Source organism: Narcine bancroftii, chromosome 1, assembly GCF_036971445.1.
Source record: "Narcine bancroftii isolate sNarBan1 chromosome 1, sNarBan1.hap1, whole genome shotgun sequence".
Taxonomy (NCBI): Eukaryota; Metazoa; Chordata; class Chondrichthyes; order Torpediniformes; family Narcinidae; genus Narcine; species Narcine bancroftii.
In genome coordinates this window covers 154,430,165-154,452,489 of record NC_091469.1, presented here as the reverse complement: position 1 = coordinate 154,452,489, position 22,325 = coordinate 154,430,165, and the positions used below count along the sequence as shown (strand labels likewise).

Sequence of the window (22,325 nt, the reverse complement as noted above, 5' to 3'; positions counted from 1 at the left end):
CTACCCCCCCACCCCCCCCCCCCCCATCAACCTAATCTACTGGGATTGTTGTTTGAAGAGGGAGTGCAAATTATTGAGGACCCCTTCCACCCTCCACACAGCATCTTTCAGCTGTTCCTGTCAGGAAAGAGATACAGAGGTATCAAAGCAAGAACTACCTGTGACAGAGTATATAGATATATTTTTGGGAGATAAATTGGGAAAAGTTTGTTAGAGTAGGTCACATACAAACACTTTAAAACAGATCTTGTTTGAAATACTGGAGTTCTGCCCCATGCTAGACATATCGGGGCCTCACAGCATTTGCAAGAGCTTTGAAGAATGCTCAAGAGATTTCACTAATGGATTGTTGTTCAAAAGGCAACAGATGAAAGAGTATGTCGGTGCCGCTTCTGTCTGGAAGAGAACTTGCTGTTCTAATAGCATCATGTGGTTTTGCAAGCAGAGAGAGTCAAAGAGGCTTTCTCTCTGAGAGAGAGACAGACAGACAGACAGACAGACAGACAGACAGACAGACAGACAGACAGAGATCAGTTCTACAGTTTTACAGTCAGCAGACAGTAACTGGGACTGGAACAGGACAAGCTGGCAAGCTTATGGAAAACCCCATTTTGGAAGATGGCCTGGTCAAAGCCTTTGTGGTTCATGCAAGAGGAGAGGACTGGCTGTATAATGTTTCACTTGGAATAAAAGAAACAAAAAGGAACTCTGTGGTGACCTGAAAGAAAGAAGTTATCACCTGGAGAACCCTGAAGGGGCAAGTTTCATCACCAAGGCACTGAAGTGGATGACGGAAGTACATCAGATGTGGATGACCTGGAATAACAAATCTCTCTCTGAAAACTGACAAGAACCTTCCTGAGCGGTAACCATTTACCTTTCAAGCACCAAAGCCTGGTGAACTTGATAAATGTTAAATTCTGTGCACAGTAGAGGAATTGCGTGCAACCGGTGAGCTTGGAGGAATGAGAAGTGAGATTTGATTGTGAACTGAAGAATTTTTCTCAACTTACACACACATTGCACACACATGCGCTTAGAAATAGAAGGTTAGTTAAGTTAAAGTGTGATTCTGTTTTCATGTTTAAAGATAATTAAAAGCAACTTTTGTTGAAGTAACCACTTGTCTTGGTGAATATCTATTGCTATTGGGTTTTGGGGTCCTCTAGGCTCGTAACACACCAAGCTGAGAAACAGCTTCATCCCATGAGCAGTAAAACTGCTGAAAAACTGAATGAACTGCTCATACAGACCCTCCGAGACCCTTCTATATATTAAAAAATACTGCGCGATTAACGTTGCTGTTGGCACAGCGCTATTGGAGCATCAGTGACCAGCGTCAAATCCCACACTACCTGCAAGGAGTTTGTACTTCACTCCATGTCTTTGTGGGTTTTCCCTGGGCACTCTAGTTTCATCCCACCCTTCATTTCTTCTGGGGAATGGGGTGGGGGTTGTAGGTTTATTGGGGTATTTGGGTAGCAAGGGTCAGAAGGGGTTGTTACTGCACTGTATATCTAAATTTAAAATATATGCACTGCATATGTATAATTTTTCTGTATGTGTGTTATGTCTGGTTGTGTGTTTGCATGTTTTGGCACTGAGGGCCAGAGAACGTTGTTTCGTCAGGCTGTACAATCGGATGATAATAAGCTTGAACTTGATAAAATCATGGAAAGCATCTCAATAGAGGGTGGACAGTCAAAATTTTTATCTCCAGGCCAAAAATCTCACGCACTTGAGGATGTGTTTAAGGTGATGGAGGGAATGTTTGAGAGAGATGGGCAGGACAGAGAGTAGAGGGTATGTGGCAAGGAGTAGTGGCAGAAACAGTTACAATAGTAGTGTATAAAAGAAGCTTCTAATTCAGTGGTTCTTAACTTCTTTTCCACTCACATGCCACCTTAAGTAATCCTTTACTTACTGCAGAGTATCCTATGCCATAGGTGCTTTGTGATCGGTAAGGGATTACTTAGCTGGTGAGTGTCCTTGGACAAGGTTCCAGTGGAAAAGGGGCTTTAGTTTGATTTGGATATCGTGGCCGGCACAGACACATTCTGTCTGCTCCTCTGATGTACTGATGTTCTATGGTAAACATCCTCAGGACTGAGCCGGACCTAGCTCCCAGATGGCACCTGTCCATTGCTGCTGGGCCAATCTAACAGAGATCAGGTTATCCTCATTGAAACGCAGAGTGGAGAAACTTAGTACTTGGGTAAGAAAGGAGCAGAGGGATTAGTGTAGATAGCATCAACATCACGTGAGCTGAAGGGCCTATTTCTGTGCTGAATGCTCCATGCCTATGACTTTTCATCACTGGGTTTGATTCTAATTGCCGTGGTGACTACACGGCAGTTTTACAGATGTTGTGCCCGCTGGGCCAACAACATGAGGAACTGAGGATAGAAAGTAAATCCAAATGGGCAATGACAGCTTATTGCCAGCCTGCTGGTATTGAGACGGCAGCTAACACAGTGTAAGTAATCTCTCGCAGTACACAGCACTAAGCCTCAAACGGCCAATGAGCTCACTGCACGGAGTCGACATTTGCTGCATCTCAGGAAGTACAGGAGAGGGAGGGTTCCTTCCATGGGTCTGACTCCAAACCACCTCATCGGCTAGGTCTCAGCCACCACAACCTGAGAGGCAGCAGGAGCCTTTGAATGTGTCACTGTGTGTGTGTGTCTGTCCTTGTGTATGTGGGGGGTGTGGGGGGGTGGGGGCGGCTGTCAGTGTCTCCTTGCCTGTGTGTGTCTGAGGGTATGTCTGTATCTGTGTGTGTGTGTGTGTGTGTGCCTGTGCACGTCTGTGCCTGTCTGTATATGTCTATTCTGTGTGTGGCTGTTTGAGTGTCTCTGTCCGTGTGTGTGTGTGTGTGTGTGTGTGTGTGTGTGTGTGTGTGTGTGTGTGTGTGTGTGTGTGTGTGTGTGTGTGTGTGTGTGTGTGTGTGTGTGTGTGCGCGCGTGTGTGCTTCTCTCTCTCTCTCTCTCTCTCTCTCTCTCTCTCTCTCTCTCTCTCTCTTTCTCTCTCTCTCTCTCTCTGTGGCTGCATGCGTGCGCATGTGAGATACTGGAGGAGGGGAGTGACTTGAATGGAGGAGGAGGGAAGGGATTTGTGAGGCAAAGTTTTGGACACAGTGCTTTGGATGGACCCATGGACGGCAAGGTTATTTAGAACAAGGAGCATCATTTGCAGCAGTAGCCAACCTTGTCCACGATCAGGATAAATTCTGCTCAGAAGCTGAAGCGGTGAATAGAAAATCCCACACAAGTGGTTGGCAGCCTTGCCCACTGATTGAAAATGCATGAGCAGAAAGTCAAAGGCAAGCAGTTGTTTGGAAAGTGCAGACCACGTACACCAGCTGCCCTTTAAACGTAGCAGTGAGTAAGGCCCTACCTAAACTGAACTTCAAAACCCTGTGGTTGAGACTGGGAAAGGCCAACAAAACCAAAGAGTTATGAGTAGGTCAGGAGTAATGAGTTTATCGTCATACACACTGTACAATGTACATATGTGCCAAAATTCTTACTTGCTGCAGCCCAACCGGCACTATTAGAAAATGCAATAACATTCATTAAATTAAAAAGCAATAACAATTACAAATGATATAGAGATGATAAATTCTCAGTTACCATAATGCAAGATGAAAAGGTTGTGTTACAGTACTGCAGACAGTCCTTTTTATGGTGTTGAAGTGGTTTACAAGTAGTATATAAGGCACTGGTGAGAACTCACTTGGAGTATTGAGAGCAGTTTTGGGCTCCTCATGCAAGAAAGGATGTCCTGTCATTGGAGAGGGCTCAGAGGAAGTTCACAAGGATGATTCCGGGAATGAAAGGGTTATTATACGAGGAGCATTTGACAGCTCTTGGCTGGTATTCATTGGAATTTAGGAGAATGATGGGGGAGTGAGGGTGGATCTCATTGAAACATTTTTTGAATGTTGGAAGCCATGGAGAGAGTAGAGGTTGAAAGGTTACATCTTAGAGACCAGCTACTGTCCTGTTATCTGCAAAGTTGATGACCCTGTTGGAGCTTGATCTGTCATTGCATTCGTGGGTCAGAAGTGTGAACAGGAGCGGGCTGAGTGCACAGCCCTGAGGTGTGCCAGTGCTCAGTGTTACAGTTCTCAACGTTCTGCTACCGACCCAGACAGACTGTGGTCTTTCTGTGAGGAAGTCCAGAATCCAGTCACAGAGAGGGGTGTAAAGTCCCAGTGAGGACCTCTATCAGCTTGAGTCAGATCCATTGATCAACATCAATGAAACTTCCTGACCCAAAATATTGCCCATTCCTTTTCTCCCACTGATGCTACTCGACCTGCTGAGTACATCAGCAGATTGGTTTTTAACTCCAGATTCCAGCATCTGCAGTCTTTTATGTCCATCAATCTGAAGGCCTTTTAAACATTATACTAGTCCCTGCCTCTACCACCTCCCCTGGCAGCTTGTTCCATACACTCACCAGCCTCTGGTGAATAATGTTCCCTTCAGAAATCTCTGATCGAGTTCATAGCATTCTGCAAGGGGAAGGAGAACAGCCAGAAGTTGTGGTCCATGTGGGGACCAATGACTTAGTTAGAAATGGGGATGAGGTCCTGAAACAGGATTATGTGGAATTAGGTAGGAAGTTAAAAAACAGGACCTCCAAGGTAGTCATCTCTGGATTGATGCCCGTGCCATGCGCTAGTGAGGGTAGAAATAGGAGGATGTGGATCATTGGGATCTCTTCTGGGGAAGGTCGGACCTGTACAAAAGGGACGGACTCCACTTGAACTGGAGGGGGACCAATGGGCTAGCAAGCAGATTTGCTAGAGCTGTGGGGGAAAGTTTAAACTAGTTTGGCAGGGGGGTGGGGAACAGAGTGTGAGAGCAGTGTCAAGGGAGCATGGCCACCTAGATAGGAATAATAATGATAACAAAGGTAGGATGGAGATTAGGGTAAAAGGTAGAAAAGAGAATATAGGTGAGGGTCATTCTCTGAAATGCATATATTTCTATGCAAGAAGCATAGTGAACAAGGTAGATGAGCTTAGAGCATGGACAGATACTTGGGGTCATGATATTGTGGCAATTAGAGAGACCTGGCTACAGGAGGGGCAGGACTGGCAACTTAATATTCCAGGATACATTTGTTTTAGATGTGATAGATCAGGGGGTTAAAAAGGGGGAGGAGTTGCTCTGCTTGTTAAGGAGGACATTACTGCCTTTAGGTGGCAGGATGGTCTGGAGGGATCGTCCAGTGAGGCTGTTTGGGTGGAATTGAGGGGTGAAGGAGGCATGAGGGTGCTAATAGGGGTGTATTGCAGACCACCAAATGGGCCAAGAAAATTAGAGGAACAAATTTGTAGGGAGATAACGTATATGTGTGAGAATCATAAGGTAGTGATCATGGGAGATTTTAACTTCCCTCACATTGATTGGGATACCCATACAGTTAGAGGGCTGGATGGGCTAGAGTTCGTTAAATGTGTTCAAGATTGTTTTCTAAATCAATTAGTAGAAGAACCGACTCTGGACGGTGTAATACTCGATCTCCTGTTAGGGAATGAACTAGGTCAGGTATCGGACATTAATGTTGGAGAAAAAATTGGGTCCAGTGATCATAACTCTGTTAGTTTTCGGGTAATTTTTGGGAAGAGCAAGGAGGGGCCTAAAGTTGAGGTTCTGGATTGGAGAAGAGCAAATTTCGAAGGAATAAGGAGGATTTGGGGAGTATTGAGTGGGACAGGATATTTTCAGGTAAGGATGTAAATGAAAAATGGAGGATATTCAAAAAAGAAATTTCGAGGGTACAGTGTAGATATGTCCCAGTGAGGATCAAAGGAAAGGCTGGAAGTCATAGGGAGGCTTGGTTTTCGAGGAATATTGGAAATTTGGTTAGGAGAAAAAGGGAGGTGTAAAAGAGGTATAAAGAGCAAGGAGCTGAGAATTTGAAGGAGGACTACAAGGAGTGTAAAAGGAATCTTAAGAAAGAAATTAGAAAGGCCAAAAAAAGGCATGAAGAGGCTTTGGCAGACAGAGTAAAAATAAATCCAAAGGGTTTCTATAGGTACATTAAAAGTAAAAGATTAGTGAGGGATAAAATTGGACCCCTTGTAAATAGCGAGGGTAGGCTGAGTAAGGAGTCAGAGGAAATGGGGGAAATTTTGAATGATTTCTTTGCCTCGGTATTCACTAGGGAAAAAAATATTGAACCAGTTGAAGTAAAGAAAAATAGTGGGGAGGTCATGAAGCATATAAGGATAACCGAGGAGGTAGTGATGGCTGTGTTGAAAAAGATAAAGGTGGATAAATCTCCGGGACCGGACAAAATATTCCCAAGGACACTCAGCGAGGCTTGTGGACAGATAGTGGGGCCATTAACAGAGATATTTAGGATGTCACTGGCCACGGGGGTAGTGCCAAAGGATTGGAGGGTGGCGCATGTGGTTCCACTGTTTAAGAAAGGGTCCAAATGTAAACCTGGGAATTATAGGCCTGTGAGTCTGACGTCTGTGGTGGGTAAGTTGATGGAAAGTGTTCTGAGGGATGGTATTTACAAATATTTGGAAGTACAGGGATTGATAGGGAGCAATCAGCATGGTTTTCTCAGGGGTAGATCATGCTTGACAAACTTGATTGAGTTCTTCGAGGGGGTTACAAAAAAGGTTGATGAAGGGAAAGCTGTGGATGTTGTCTATTTAGACTTTAGTAAAGCTTTTGACAAAGTTCCCCACAGGAGGTTAGGAAAAAAGGTGGAGGCATTAGGTATAAATAAGGAGGTAGTGCAATGGATTCAGCAATGGTTGGATGGGAGGTGTCAGAGAGTAGTGGTGGAAAATTGTTTGTCCAGTTAGAGGCCGGTGACTAGTGGAGTTCCTCAGGGATCGATCCTGGGTCCACTATTGTTTGTTATATATATTAACGATCTGGAAGTAGGGGTGGAGAATTGGATAAGCAAGTTTGCGGGTGATACAAAGATTGGTGGTGTTGTGGACAGTGAGGAAGATTACCGTAGATTAAAAAGGTGATTTAGGAAGGCTGGAGGTGTGTGCTGAGAAATGGCTGATGGAATTTAATACAGATAAGTGTGAGGTGTTACATTTTGGAAAGGCAAATCTAAATAGGTCATATGCATTAAATGGTAGACAATTGGGGAGTGCAGAGCAACAAAGGGATTTAGGAGTTGTGGTAAATAGTACCCTCAAGGCTGATACTCAAGTAGATGGTGTGGTGAAGAAGGCATTTGGAATGTTGGCCTTCATAAATCGGAGTATTGAATTCAAGTGTAGGGAGGTTATGATGAAATTGTACAAGGCATTGGTGAGGCCAAATTTGGCTTACTGTGTACAGTTTTGGTCACCAAATTATAGGAAAGATATAAACAAAAGTGCAGGGAAGGTTCACGAGAATGTTGACAGGATTTCAAGGTTTGAGTTACAGGGAAAGGTTGTGCAGACTGGGGCTTTTTTCCCTGGAGCGTAGAAGATTGAGAGAGGACTTGATCGAGGTGTTTAAGATTTTAAAAGGGACAGACAGAGTAAATGTGGATAGGCTTTTTCAATTAAGAGTGGGGGAGATTCAAACTAGAGGGCATGGTTTAAGATTGAAGGGGGAAAATTATAAGGGGAACATAAGGGGAAATTTCTTTACGCAAAGGATGGTAGGGATGTGGGATGAGCTTCTGGAAGACGTGGTCGAGGCGGGATCATTGGTTACATTTAAGGAAAGACTGGATCGCTACATGGATAGGAGGGGACTAGAGGGGTATGGACCGGGTGCTGGTCAGTGGGACTAGGAGGGTGGGGATTTGCTACGGCATGGACTAGTAGGGCCGAACTAGCCTGTTCTGTGCTGTAAGTGGTTATATGGTTATATGGTTATCTCCTTTAAATTTATCCTTTCTCATCTTAAATCTATGCCCTCTAGAGACTCCGACTATCCTCTCTCTGCCACTTATAATGTTACAAACATCGACAAGGTCTCGCCTCAGAGAACAATAAGAGGCTGGATAAACTCGAAGGATTCTGTCTTGGCCGTCTCCAACCAGATGGCATCAACACAGACTTCTCCAGTTTCCATTTACCCCCTTCCCTTGATTCTTGCTCTTTCCCTTATCTCTATGTCTCCTTTCTTCTAGGTCCCGACCCCCTTCCCTTTCCCTTTCTTATCAGAGAGCTCCCCCCTCCCTTCTCTGCTTTTTTCTCTTCTGCCATCCCACCTGTCTCCACTTCTTACCTGTTAGCCTATGCTCCTCTGCCTGCTCCTTCCTCCCTTCTATCCTCCCTCAGGCCCAAAATGTTGGTGACCCTTTATTTCCCATGGATGCTGCATGACCTGCTGAGATTCTCCTCCACATTTGTGTAATGCACAAAACAATGCGAGTTTTTTTCTTTATTCGCCCATGTCTTTACCTGCCCCGTAAACCAGTGCATAAACTATCCGCTTGGCTTGTTCCCGGTCTGCGTTCCTCACCCGTTCCACAGGGATTCCTTTCCTGCAATGACACAAAGTAGAGTTTATTGAACATTGGTGGGTAGCAGCCAAACTCCTCCCAATCTCCCCGCAAGTTAGTTCCTGACACAGCAGCTGAACGGGCAGGGATGGAATGGGAAGGGGTGGTGGGGGAAGCAAGGTTTAGCAGCTCGTGCCACGGTTTGAGCAATGCTATTACACCGCCGGTGACCCAGGTTTGAATCTGGTGTTGTCTGTAAGGAGTTTGTACGTTCTCCCTGTGTCTACATGCGTATCCTCTGGTTTCCTTCCCGTTTTTGAGCAGCACAGACTTTTGGACCAGAAGGGCCTCTATTACTGTGCCATATGTCTGAATTTTAAAAAATTAAATGAGCGGGAAAGAGGAGGGAGGGTTGAAGTTAAAATCTGCTGATGGAATTCAGTGGGTCGAGCAGCATTAGTTGATTAGTTGGAGAAACAGAATGGTTGACTTTCTGGGGTCTATTGTGTCTCTTGCAGTTAACATGTTGTGACTGGTTTGGGGGAAATCCTCCTTCTTCCAGAAGTTATGGTGGTGGAGAGGGAATGGGAGGATAGATCCACTAAGGTGAAGGGAAGCCAGGACTCTTTCCCTGAGTCACGTATGACCCATCCCATCACAGTCACACACTCACTGCCCCTTCCGTCGGGCTGAATTTACACCACCTTGAAAGCACGGTCCTCCACGTTCAAGGACAGTTTCATTCCTGCTGTTATCAGACTCTTGAATGGACCTCATACTGGCACTGTTTTACCATATTTGTCTCCATTCCCTGCACTATATTTCTGTGCTTTTCTCTGGCCCTGCATCATTTGTAACACCAACCCCTATACTGATGTTTATTTGTTACTAGCACTACCTGCTGCTTGACATAAATATGTCAGAAGACCAAATTGGAGTCAGTACTGACTAAATTGTCAGTACGAATTGGAAACAATGTCTCCTCCTCACTGACACTCAACAAAAGTGCACCTCAAGACCCACTGGTCTAATCGTTCTACACCCATGCCATCGACAAATTTGCCGATGACACCATAGTCAACGGCAGACGACGATGAGGAAGCGTAGAGCAGGGAAATAGATCAGCTAGTTCAGTGGTGCCACAAAAACCTTTCACTCAACGTTAGCAAAACCAAGAAGCTGATTGTGTACTTCAGGAAGGAGCACACGAACTGGACCTCTTCAAGTGGAGAGGGTCAAGAACCAATTCCTTGGGTATCAATTGAGGATCTGTCCTGGGGCCTCCATGTCGATGTAATCACGGACAAGGCTCACCAGCAGCCCTACTTTATGAGGAGTTTGAGGAGATTTGGTCCGTCACCAAAGACCCTTGCAAATTTCTCCAGGAACTGTGGAGAGCTTTCTGACTGGTTACGTCACTGTCTGGTATGAAGGTGTCAATGCACAGGACAGGAAAAAACTCCAATGTCATTATGGGCACTCCATTAAGGACATCTACAAGAGGCAGTGTCTTAAGAAAGCAGCCTCTATCCTCAAGGACCCTTACCGCCCAGGCCATGCCCTCTTCACTCTGCTACCATCAGGAAGGAGGTATAGGAGCCTGAAGATGTACACCCAGAGGTGCAAGGACAGCTTCTTCCCCTCAGCCCTCGGACAATGAGCCACAGAACCATAGACATTACCTCACTTTATCCTATTTTCTTGCAGTATTTATTTATTTTTGAAATGTAATTTATATTAATTTTTGCACTGTGTTTCTGCCGCAAAACAACAAATTTTGTGACATGTTCGTGACAATAAATTCTGATGTGTAAAAACGAAGAAATGCTCTATTTTTCTGAAATACATGTACCTATCTAAGAACCACTCCAACCTCCACCACTACCACCAGCAATGCATTCCAGGCACCCACCTACATCTGATGTCTCCCCTAAACTTTCCTCTCCTCACCTTAAACTGATGTCCTCTGGTAGTTGCGATTGTAAAAACGTAGAAATGTTGGAGGAATTTTGCAGGTCTCGCAGCTGTCAATAGGAGGTGAAGATCTATTACCGATGTCTCGAGCCTGCGCCCTCCTTCAAGGTATGGGGAAAAAAAGCTGGAAGCATCTGAATAGATCTTCACCTCCTATGGAGGCTGTGAGACCTGCTGACTTTCTCCAACATTTCTGCATTTTTACTAAAATCACAGCATCTGCAGACTTTCTAATTTCACAGCTATTTTAATGTGCCTGGATAATAAGAAAAATGAAAGTATACATGGCAATAAAACAATTTCATTGAATTTATGTGCATGTAGCAACTCTGTGAAGAAAATTCCCAAAGGTTCAGATGGGTCTTCACGATGATTTCTAATTGACCGTCGTCATCAATAACAGCCTGACATCAGCACCTTCTTGACGGGGTGACTAGCCCCATCTCTGGAGATGTGTCCACCTGCTGCTCAATACCAATGCACAGTGACAGCAGGACTCAGATCGTCAGGGTCAAGTGAAGGTAGGCCACTGTCCAGGTCGTACCGAGGCCTGCCCCTGCTGAAACAGACACGTTTTACTGTCAGAAGCTGGTGTTTCAAGGCTCCCCCCAACTAACCGCCCAGTTCTCCTTTTGGGGAGGAGAGACACCATCCTTCACCCACTCTGTGACTCCTGGACCTACGCTCCCACTTGCCTCCTGACTGAGAGGAGCTAGAGACAGGTGGAAAGTGTTGGAATACCGAGCTCATGCAGATCTGTGAATAAATCCATGAGACAAGACTGGCGTGAAAACCTGGAAGGTAGAGAGAATGGATGCTAAACCAGAGTACAGACTCCATCTCAACCTTCAACCAGAGGTTTGCTCAACACCAACCCTGACCGAACATGGACCTTTTCCAAACTCAACCACAAAGTGGATTTATCGGAATGTATTACAAACTGAACCAAACCCAATGCATCTCTGGGGTGGAGGGAAGGAGGGCTCCCACCTGAAGAATCTGGACTGGGGAGGGGACTTGGGTTACAGGGAGAGGTTGGATAGGCTGGATTTAGAGCAGTGATTCTCAACCTTCCCCTCCTACTCACATACCACCTTAAGCAATCCCTTACTAATCACAGAACACTTATGGCATAGGGAATACTTAAAGTGGCATGTGAGTAGAAAGTAAAAGGTTGGGAACCACTGATTTAGAGGTTTATAAAATCATGAGTGGAAAAGATAAGGTTCACAGAGTAGGGGGCACAGGTTTAAGGTACACAGTACAAGGGGAAAGATTAAAATGAGACCTAAGGGAGTCTTTTTTTCCTTCACTGAGGGGGTTGGCATGTGGAACAAGCTGCCAGAGGAAGTGGTAGAGGCCAGGGCAGCACGGTTAGTGTAGCAGTTAGCATAACGCAACAGCGCCAGCCGTCGGTATCGGGGTTTGAATCCCGTGCTGTCTGTAAGGAGTTTGTACATTCTCCCCATGTCTGCGTGGGTTCCTCTGGGGGCTCCGGCTTTCTCCCACTGTTCAAAGCATACTGAGGGTTGTAGGTCATTTAGGTGTAATTGGGCGGCAAGGGCTCGTGGACTGAATGGGTCTGTTACTGCGCTGTATGCCTAAACATTAAATTTAAAATTTACATAAAATAAAATTAAAAATACAATAATAAAATTTAAAATTAAATTTAAAAATACTATTTTTAAAAGATATGTGGAGAGGAAAAGTTTAAGGATATGCACTGAACACAGGCAAATAGATCCAGCTCAGATAGGCAACTTGGCTGACATGGACAAGATGGGCCGAAGGGCCCGTTTTCATGCTGTATAGCTCTACGATTCTCTGCCAACCTTTCTTGCTGCACTATTTCCAGTATCTGTAATCCCTCCTTGTAGTCTGTGGAACCTGTGAGTCTACACGATAATGGGGCGCTTTCAGCTTTAACAGGGACAGAACTCCTTGTTACTGCTGCCTACACAGTTCAAGAGCAGAAATAACTCTCTGAAAAAGAAACCTTGGAAGTCAGAAATCTGAAAATAAAAGCAGAAGATGCAGGAAACACTCAACAGGTCAGATAGCATTTGAGGAGAGAAGAACACTGAAGATCAGCAAGACACAGGTTAAGGGTGAAAGGTGAGATGTTCAATTTTCTTTAAACATAAAAACAGGATCAAACTTTAACTTATTACTATTAACTTAACCCCCTTCTAATTCTAAGTGCACGTGGGTGTGGGGGTGTGTGTGGGTGTGTGTATATATACAAGTTCAGAAAAGTTCTTTGATTCTCAGTTCAATCTCACTTCTCACTCCCCCAAGTTCACTGGTATCAGGCAATTCTTATACTGTGCATAGAATTTAACATTTATGAATTTTCACCAGGCTCTGGTGCTTAAAGGTAATTGGTTACTTCTCAGGAAGGTTCTGGTTGGTTTCAGAGAGACTCATTCTTCATTGGACACACACAAACTGATTTCCTCCAATCAGCCACTTTAGTGTCTTGCCAAAGAAACTTGCCCATCAGGGTTTTCCAAATGATAACCTCTTCCTCTGCAGGTCACCACAGAGTTCCTTTTGTTTTCCTTATTTCAGGTGAAACACTCTAGCCAGCCATTTCCTCTTGTAAGGACCACAAGGATTTTCAACAGGCTGAATTCAGAACTCACAACCCATCTTCAAAAGGGGGTTTCAACAAGCTGCCAGCTTGCCATGACCACAGAGACTAGTTTTTTTTTTGTGTGTCTCTCTCTCTCTCAGAGAAAGCCTTTTTGGTCTCCTCTCTCTGTTTGCAAAGCCACATGACCTTCTTAGAACAGCATAGATCCAAGTCCGTTCATCTGTTGCTTTCAAAACAATAATCCATTACTCCACAGCAAGTCCAATTAACACCTACTTGTTAAGTCCTTATAGTCATTCTTCAAAGTTTTTGCAAAGGCACTCGGAGCCTGGACTGTCTGGCTTGAGAAGAGCTCTGGCATTTTAAATGAGATCTGTTTTGTGAAGTGTTTGTTTGTTTGTGACCTACACTAACCCCACAATCTATCTCCTTCAAAAACATATCTATGTACAATATAAAATATGATTTAATCCATCACAGGAAAACATTAGGGGGAGCGTGGAATGAGCTTCCAGCTGAAATGGTGAATGCGGGCTCAATTTTGACTTTTAAGAAAAATTTGGACAGGTACATGAATGGGAGGGGTATGGATGGCTATAGTCCAGGTGCAGGTCAATAGGATCAGGCAGAACCTCTTAATTTTTACATTTAATTTTCTTTTAAGACTTGCAACACAGTAACAGGCTTTTCTGGGCCACCTAAAAATCCCAATTAACCTACAACCCTCGTACATTTTGAAAGGTGGGAGGAAGCCAGAGCACCCAGAGGAAACCCACACAGACACGGGGAGAATAAACAAACTCCTCACAGACAGTGGCACTGTATTAGCATTGTGTTAACCACCATGCTAACCGTAGATTGGAACAGAGGAAGGGCCTGTTTCTGTGCTGTTCCATGGTTCTAACATCATTCGGATGAAGAGTTGTGGACTTGTGATGTTATTCTCTCTTCACAGATGCAGCCTGACTGGCTGAGTGTTTCCAGCCTTTTATTTGCTTTTATAACTTGGCAGTGTTGACTTGTGGAAGCTTAACAAACAACATCCAGATTGCTGCCTCCTCCAACGCAGAGAGACATCATTTAAGTTGAGATTATTAAAGATTTGTTACTGAAATGCTGACAATAATTTCTATCTTGAGGTGTCTAATTCACTCCTACACCTTCAAAGTAAACAACAACTAGAGGAAAACAAGAGGGAACAGTAGAATGGCAGATGCTGGAATCTTCGGAGACAAGGGTGGGTCCTGACCTGCTGAGAGCTTCCAGCTTCTCATCGTTTCAAATTACAGCAGTAGCTTGCATTCATAATGAACCCGTAAATGTCCCACGAGCCAAAGCAAATAAGCAGTCAAGGTAATTCTCTATTCATTCTAAAGGTTTAAACTCGTAGGTTCTGTTGATAGAGAATTCCTGAATCACTAGGTTAATAGAATAGAATAGATGACCCACGGGATGGTGAACACGTCAGCAGAGCAGTGAGGGGCTCTGCAGCTGTAGGAACCACACAAGGGGCGTGCTGCCGGTGACTTGACTGCAGTCCCCACGCAGGCTGTGAGGACTGCAGTCAAGGGACTCGCGTGGACTATAGGCTGCTGTAGACTGGCTCGAGTCTGGCTGAAGGGGTATCGGAACTGGGATGCAAGTGGGTGCCAACAGCACTAAAGGGTCTAATCGTATCCGAAGTTCGAATCTGGAGTTCGGGTTGCTAATGGTTGGGACTGGACACTGTGTGGCTGTGGGGTCTGCGGACACTCGGTGACTCTGGGGGAAACTCTCTTTTGCTTTTCTTTCTCTGACTCTAAGAGACCCTTCAGGCAATTTCTGCCGATGGGAAATCTGTCTGCGTTACAGCCGGCAAAAGGCAATTTCATGCAATGTGACATTTTTTATTACATGACAATAAATCAAATCTTGATTCTTAATCTTGAATCTTGGAGTAAAGACACAATGTTGGAGAAACTCAGCAGGTCAAACAGTGTCCTTTATGCAGAAAAGATAAAGATCCATCACCAACGTTTCAGGCTTGAGCCCTTCATCAAGGTATAAAAAATATCACCAGGTGCCTGAAGAAAATGGGAGGTGGGTGGTGGGAGGAGTGGTCCCGAATGCAGGAGTTAATAGGTGGATAAGGAAGGGAGGACACACCAGCAAGAAGAGGGAGGAGGGATAGCTCTGTGAATGGAGAGGGAAAGGGGTGGAGAGCTGGAGAAAAGAAGAAAAAGGGAAAAGGAAGGGAGGGAGAATGGAGAGTAGGCTAACAGAAACCGGAGAAGTCGATGCTAACGCCATCCGGCTCGAGAGAATAGAAGGGAGATTGGAACTCCCAGAATTCATCCAAAAATCTCTCTCTCTCTCTCCCTCTCTCTCTCTCTCTCTCTCTCTCCCTCCCTCTCTCTCTCTCTCTCTCTCTCCCTCTCTCTCTCTCCCTCTCTCTCTCCCTCTCTCTCTCTCCTCTCTCTCTCTCTCCCTCTCTCTCTCTCCCTCTCTCTCTCTCTCCCTCTCTCTCTCTCCCTCTCTCTCTCTCTCCCTCTCTCTCTCTCCCTCTCTCTCTCCCCCTCTCTCTCTCTCCCTCTCTCTCTCTCCCTCTCTCTCTCCCCCTCTCTCTCTCCCCCTCTCTCTCTCCCCCTCTCTCTCTCTCTCTCTCTCTCTCTCTCTCTCTCTCTCTCTCTCTCTCTCTCTCTCTCTCTCTCTGTGTGCACATCGCGTTCACTGCTCTGCCCCAGGTTCACTGAGCGCTGTGCAACATTGACAAAGATTCGGCTTAGCAGCTACCTCACATTAGCCAAGCCAGCGAAGTAGGCGGCAAGCTAAAAAAAAACCTCGTCTGCAGCAATCCATTATGTGGCAGACAGTTCCCCCAGCAAACTGGCTGAAAGCACGTCAAGGGGAGTTATGAAGTCGCACAGTGCTCGCAGCGTGGATGTGGAAAAGGATGGAGACAGGAGCAGTGTCTGTTGCAGGGACCCTGACTTCAGGTTCAGATTTGCTGCTGATGCAGGGTCTGACGGTGGTCTTTCAATCATCCACCTCACGCTGCACACTGGCATGAGGCCAGAAGATATAGGACAATGGTTCTGAACCTAGTTTTTACCCCCAATCACATACCACCTTAAGTGGACTTTGGCTTGGCTTCGCGGACGAAGATTTATGGAGGGGCGTAAATGTCAGCTGCAGGCTCGTTTGTGGCTGACAAGTCCGATGCGGGACAGGCAGACACGGTTGCAGGGGAAAATTGGTGGGTTGGGTTTTTCCTCCTTTGTCTTTTGTCAGTGAGGTGGGCTCTGCGGTCTTCTTCAAAGGAGGATGCTGCCCGCCGAACTGTGAGGCGCCAAAATGCACGGTTTGAGGCGAGATCAGCCCACTGGCGTTGATCGATGGGGCAGGCACCAAGCGATTTCTTTAGGCAGTCCTTGTACCTCTTCTTTGGTGCACCTCTGTCACGGTGGCCAGTGGAGAGCTCGCCATATAACACGATCTTGGGAAGGCGATGGTCCTCCATTCTGGAGACGTGACCCACCCAGCGCAGCTGGATCTTCAGCAGCGTGGACTCGATGCCTTAAGTAATACCTTACTAACCATGGAGCCCTTCATGGTTTAGGGGAAATAAAATTTAGCAGCAGAATTAGGGCCAAATCTGTTCAATTGAATTTAGCAAAATGTCAGTATTCAGCTCAAACACACAAATTGTTCTTGAATCTGTTGGCGCGTTTTAAAAAGTACAGAGGGTATCTTGATCCTTCATTTCTGAACTTCACACTCTCACCAAGTTTCCAAGTAATGATTCAGAAAGCATGAACAAGAACTGTCTTCTCAGAGTTGTTGGAAAACTGATGGGTCTGATGTAGGCAGTGGAATGACCTGAAGGCAGGAGGACTTACTGACAAGTGGTTGCACTTTATAAAGGTGTGAACTGTTGCTCAAGTTCCTTGACATATCATGATTTTTGGCAGTCACAGGGATAAGTGCTGGGGGGAAGAGGAGGAGATTAGTCTAAAATTCAGTCCCTATGCCTTCTTTTCATTTCCAGTCTAGTCTTTCTAAAAATCTTTTGAACATCAAAATTGTATGTGCTTATATCACTTCCCTGACAGTCCTTTCAGTATTTTTCTCCATCGCAGTTTGGATCATCTCCAACAGATTTTGGGTCAGTTCCTGCAACCTGAGAGCACAGATAATCTACTCAAGCCAACAGTGAATCATAACACAAGCTGCTGGAGAGCTCCAAGCATCGAGGAGCATCCGTGGAGGGAAAGGGATTGTTAACCTTACAGATTGTTCAGGGTCTTGCCCCGAAAGGTTGACTGCCCATTTCCCTCTGCAGATGCTGCTCGATGCCCTGAGTTTCTCCAGCAGTTTGTTTGGCTTTGGATACCAGCATCTGCAGTATCTCCAAAATGAAGGGAATGCTGGATGTGCTCATGCCTGTGAGTGTGGGCCCTGAGGAGCTGGTTCCATCTCCACACTCCGCTGTGACTCAAGTTCAAGTTTATAACCATTTACAGCACAGAAACAGGCCAGTTGGGCCCTATTAGTCCGTGCCGAACATCTTCTCCAACCTAGTCCCACTGACCTGCCTTCGGCCCACAATCCTCCACACCTCTCCTGTCCATCCATATACCTATCCAACTTTTCCTTGAATATTAACATTGATCTCACTTTTATCACCTCTGCCAAAAGTTCATTCCACACCCCCACCACCCTCTGCATGAAGAAAATCCCCCTCATGTTTCCCCTCAAACTTTTCCCCTTTTACTCTCAATCCATGCCCTCTTGTTTGAATCTCCCCCACTCTCAGTGGAAAAAGCCTATCCACATTGATTCCATCTGTCCCCCTTATCATTTTGAATACCTCTATCAAATCACCACCCAATCTTCAGGGAAGAATAAAGTCCCAGCCTTTCCCTGTAACTCAAACCCTGAAACCCCAGCAACATTCTCGTAAACCTCCTCTGCACTCTCTCTACACGGTTTATATTGTTCCTGTCATTCGGTGACCAAAACTGCACACAATATTTCAAATTTGGCCTCACCAATGCCTTGTACAACTTCAACATAACATCCCAACTCTTGTGTTCTATACTCTGATTTATGAAAGCCAACATATTAAATGCCTTCTTCACCACCCTATCCACATGTGATTCAACTTTCAGAGAATTATGTACCATGACTCCTAAATCCCTTTGTTCCACTGCACTCCTCAATTGTCTACCATTTAACGTGTATGCCCTATTTTGATTAGTCCTACCAAAATGCAGCACCTAACATTTATCAGTATTAAACTCCATCTGCCATCTTTCAGCCCACTCTTCTAATGGAACTATATCCCCCTGTAAGCTTTGATAATCTTCTTCGCTATCCACAACACTACCAACCTTTGTATCTTCAGCAAACTTACTAATCGAATTTGCCACCCTATCATCAAGATCATTAATATATATGACAAACAGCAGTGGACCCAGTACCAATCCCTGAGGAACTCCACTCATCACCGGCCTCCAATTTGACAAACAATTTTCCACCGCTACTCTCTGGCATCTCCCATCCATTTCACTATAACCATATATCAATTACAACATAGAAACAGGCCATCTCGGCCCTTCTAGTCCACACCAAACTAAGTACTCTGCTCTGGTCCCACCTACCTGCACCCTGCCCATAACCCTCTATTCCCCTCCCATCCATATACCTATCCAATTTTTCCTTAAATGACAAAATGGCCCCTGCTGCCACTACTTCTCTCGGAAACTCATTCCACTCAGCCACCACTCTGACTAAAGAAGATCCCCCTCATGCTACTTTTAAACTTTTGTGCCTTAACTCTTAACTTATGACCTCTTGTTTCAATCTCTCCTACCCTCAAGGGAAAAAGCCGATCCACTTCAACTCTATCTATCCCACTCATAATCTTAAATACCTCTATCAAATCCCCTCTCAACCTCCTATGCTCCAAGGAATAAAGACCTAATCTGCTCAATCTTTCTTTGTAATCTAGATTCTGAAACCCAGGTAACATTTACATAAATCTTCTCTGCACTCTCTCTACCTTGTTGATATCCTTCCTATAATTTGGTGACCAGAACTGCAAATAGTACTCTAAATTTGGCCTCACCAATGCCTTGAACAGTCTCAACATCACTTCCCAACTCCTGTATTCTATGCTTTGATTGATAAAGGCCAGCATACTAAAAGCCTTCTTCACCACCCTATCCACATGAGATTCTACCTTCAGGGAACGATGCACCATTATTCCTAAATCTCCACTGCATTCCTCAATGCCCTCCCATTTACTACGTATGTCCTGTTTTGATTATTCTTTCCAAAATGAAACACCTCACACTTCTCAGCATTAAACTCCATCTGCCATCTCTCAGCCCACTCTTCTAAGCCATCCAAATCCTTCTGCAATCTTTGCAAACCTTCTTAATTATCCACAATTCCATATATTTACTAATTTAATTTACCACCCCATCATCCAGATCATTAATGTAAATGGCAAACAGCAAAGGACCCAATACAGAACCCTGAGGCACATTACTTGTCACCGGCCTCCAGCCTGACAAACAGTTATCCACTACAACTCTCTGGCATTTCCCTTCCAGCCACTATTGGATACATTTGACTATCTCAAAGTTAATACCTACTGCATGAACCTTCCTAATTGACCTTACCTTATCAAAGGCCTTGCTGAAGTCCATATAGACAACATCCACTGCTCTACCCTCATCAACATTTCTAGTCCACCTCTTCAAAAAATTCAACAAAATTGGTCAAATATGACCTTCCACACACAAACCTGTGTTGAGTATTCCTGCTAAGACACTGTCTCTCTAGATACATATATATTAATCATTAATATCTAATACTTCCACCTTCCCTACTAACCTCTTATGGGGAACTTTGTCTAAAGCCTTACTAAAGACCAAATAGACAACATCCACCATCTTCCCCTCATCAACCTTTTTAGTAACCTCCTTGAAAAGCTTTAAGATTTGTTAAACATGATCTACCATGTACAAAACGAAGCTGACTACTCCAAACCAATCCCTGTCTTTCCAAATTGTTGTATATACACCATCTCTAAGAACACTTTCCATTAAGTTAACCACCACTGATGTCAGACTTACAGACCTATAATTACCAGGTTTACTTTTGGATCCTTTTTTGAACAGCGGAACAACATGAGCCACCCTCCAGTCCTCTGGCACTTCCCCCCATGGCCAGTGGCATTTTAAGTATTTCTGTCAACGCCCCCACTATTTGTTCATTAACTTCCCTCAGGACCTAGAGATTTACCTACCTTGATCTTTTTCGATATAGCCAACACTACCTCCTCATTAATTCTTATGTTATCCATGAGCTCCCTACCATATTTCTTCACTTCATCTGGCTCAATATTCTTTTCCTTAGTGAATACTGAAGAAAAAAAAATCATTTAAAGTTTCTGCCATCTCCTCTGGCTTCTCATGGAGCTGACCCCCGTCATCTTCAAGGGGTCCAATTTTATCCCTCACTATTATTTTACTTTTAATGTACCTTTAGAAACCCTTTGGATTTATTTTTACTTTGTCTGCCAAAGCAGCTTCATATCTCCTTTTAGCCATTCTAATTTTTTTCTTAATATTTATTTTAAAAACACTCCTTATATTCCTCAAGCAGTTCATCCCTTCCATGCTGCTTATACCCGTTATACACATCCCTCTTCCTCTGAACCAAGTTCCCAATATCTTTTGAAAACCAAGGCTCCCTACAGTTTCTAACCTTTCCTTTATCCACTCAGTGACAGACTAACTGGCCTCTCAGAACTTCTCCTTTGAATATCTTCCATTTATCTGCTACATTCTTCCCTGAAAATATCTTCTCCCAATCCACACCCTCCAAATCTTTTCTCATCCCCCTCAAAACTTGCTTTCTTCCAATCAAGAATCTCAACCTTTGGCCCATCTCTATTCTTTTCCATCACTAGCCTAAAACTAATAGTATTGTGATCACTAGACGCAAAGTGTTCCCCAACACAAAACCTATGTCACCTGACCTACCACGTTCCCTAATAGGAGATCCAATTCTGCCCCTTCTCGGGTCAGTTCACCTACATATTGATTCAGAAAACTTTCCTGAACCTACTTAACAAACTCTACCCCCTCCAGCCCTCTTACTGTATGGGCATCTCAGTTAATGTTAGGAAAGTTGAAATCTCCCACAACTACAACCTTGTGTTTATTGCACATATACGCAATCTCCTTACAAATTTGTCCCTCTAATTTCCTCAGCCCATTTGCTGGTCACTCCCATTAATGTATTTATGCCTCTGCCGTTCCTCAATTCTACCCAAATAGCCTCACTGGACGATCCCACCGAACCATCCTGCCACACCATTGCTGTAATGTTCCCTCTAATAAGCAATGCAACCTCTCCATCTTTTATCCCCCTGTTCTATCATGTCTAAAACAATGGAATCCTGGAATATTTAACTGCCAAACCTGCCCTTCCTGCAACCAAGTTTCACTGATGGCCACAATATCGTATTTCCACGTGGTCGTCCATGCCTTAAGCTCACCCCCCCCCCCTTATTTACTATGCTCCTTGCATTAAAATATATGCACTTGAGAGTCTGTCCTCCACATGTACTTTTTTTGTTACCAACTACCTTTACCATCCTCCCTCCTTCATTTATATTTATGTTCCTTCCAGTCTAGGTGTTCTTCCTCCCTCATCTCCATTCTCTCATTCTGATTCATAGCCCGCTGCCAAACTAGTTTAAACCCTCCCCAACACCTCTAACAAACCTGCCCTCCAGATATTGGTCCCCCTCCAGTTCAAGTACAGCCCATCACTTTTGTACAGGTCAGACTTGCCTCAGAAGAGATCCCAATGATCCAGAAATCTGAACCCCTGCCCCAGCTCCTGAGCCACACATTCACCCTCCACAGCTTCCTATTCCGACCCTCATTAGCACATGGTACAGGCGGCAATCCCGAGATCGCCACCCTTGAGGTCTTGCTTTTCAACTTCTTCCCTAACTCTATGTAATCCCTTTTCAGGACCTCATCCCCACTTCTAATGATGTCATTGGTCTCCACATGGACCACAACTTCTATCTGCTTTCCATCCCTCTCCAGAATGCTGTGGACTCGATCAGAGACACCCCTGAGCCTGGCACCTGGGAGGCAACACATCAACCAGGATCCCCGATCTCATCCAGCAAACCTCCTATCTGCTCCCCTAGCCAGCGAGTCCCCAACTCCAGGAGCCCTACTCTTTCCCCCCCCCTCTTCCCTTCTGACCCAAGGGTCCAGCCCCTATGCCAGAGACCCTATCTCCA

At 44.8% G+C, this 22,325-nt stretch overlaps 1 protein-coding gene across 5 annotated transcripts in view; it reads right to left on the bottom strand.

The window, feature by feature from the left end:
- The window catches only part of poln (polymerase (DNA directed) nu), a 512,442-nt gene that overhangs the window by 136,527 nt on the left and 353,590 nt on the right, over positions 1-22,325 (bottom strand). For all 5 annotated transcript variants that reach the window (XM_069942252.1, XM_069942280.1, XM_069942271.1 and 2 more), the window contains one exon: positions 8,396-8,478. In XM_069942252.1, the coding sequence (XP_069798353.1) occupies positions 8,396-8,478 (83 nt within the window). The remainder of the gene's footprint in view (positions 1-8,395; positions 8,479-22,325) is intronic.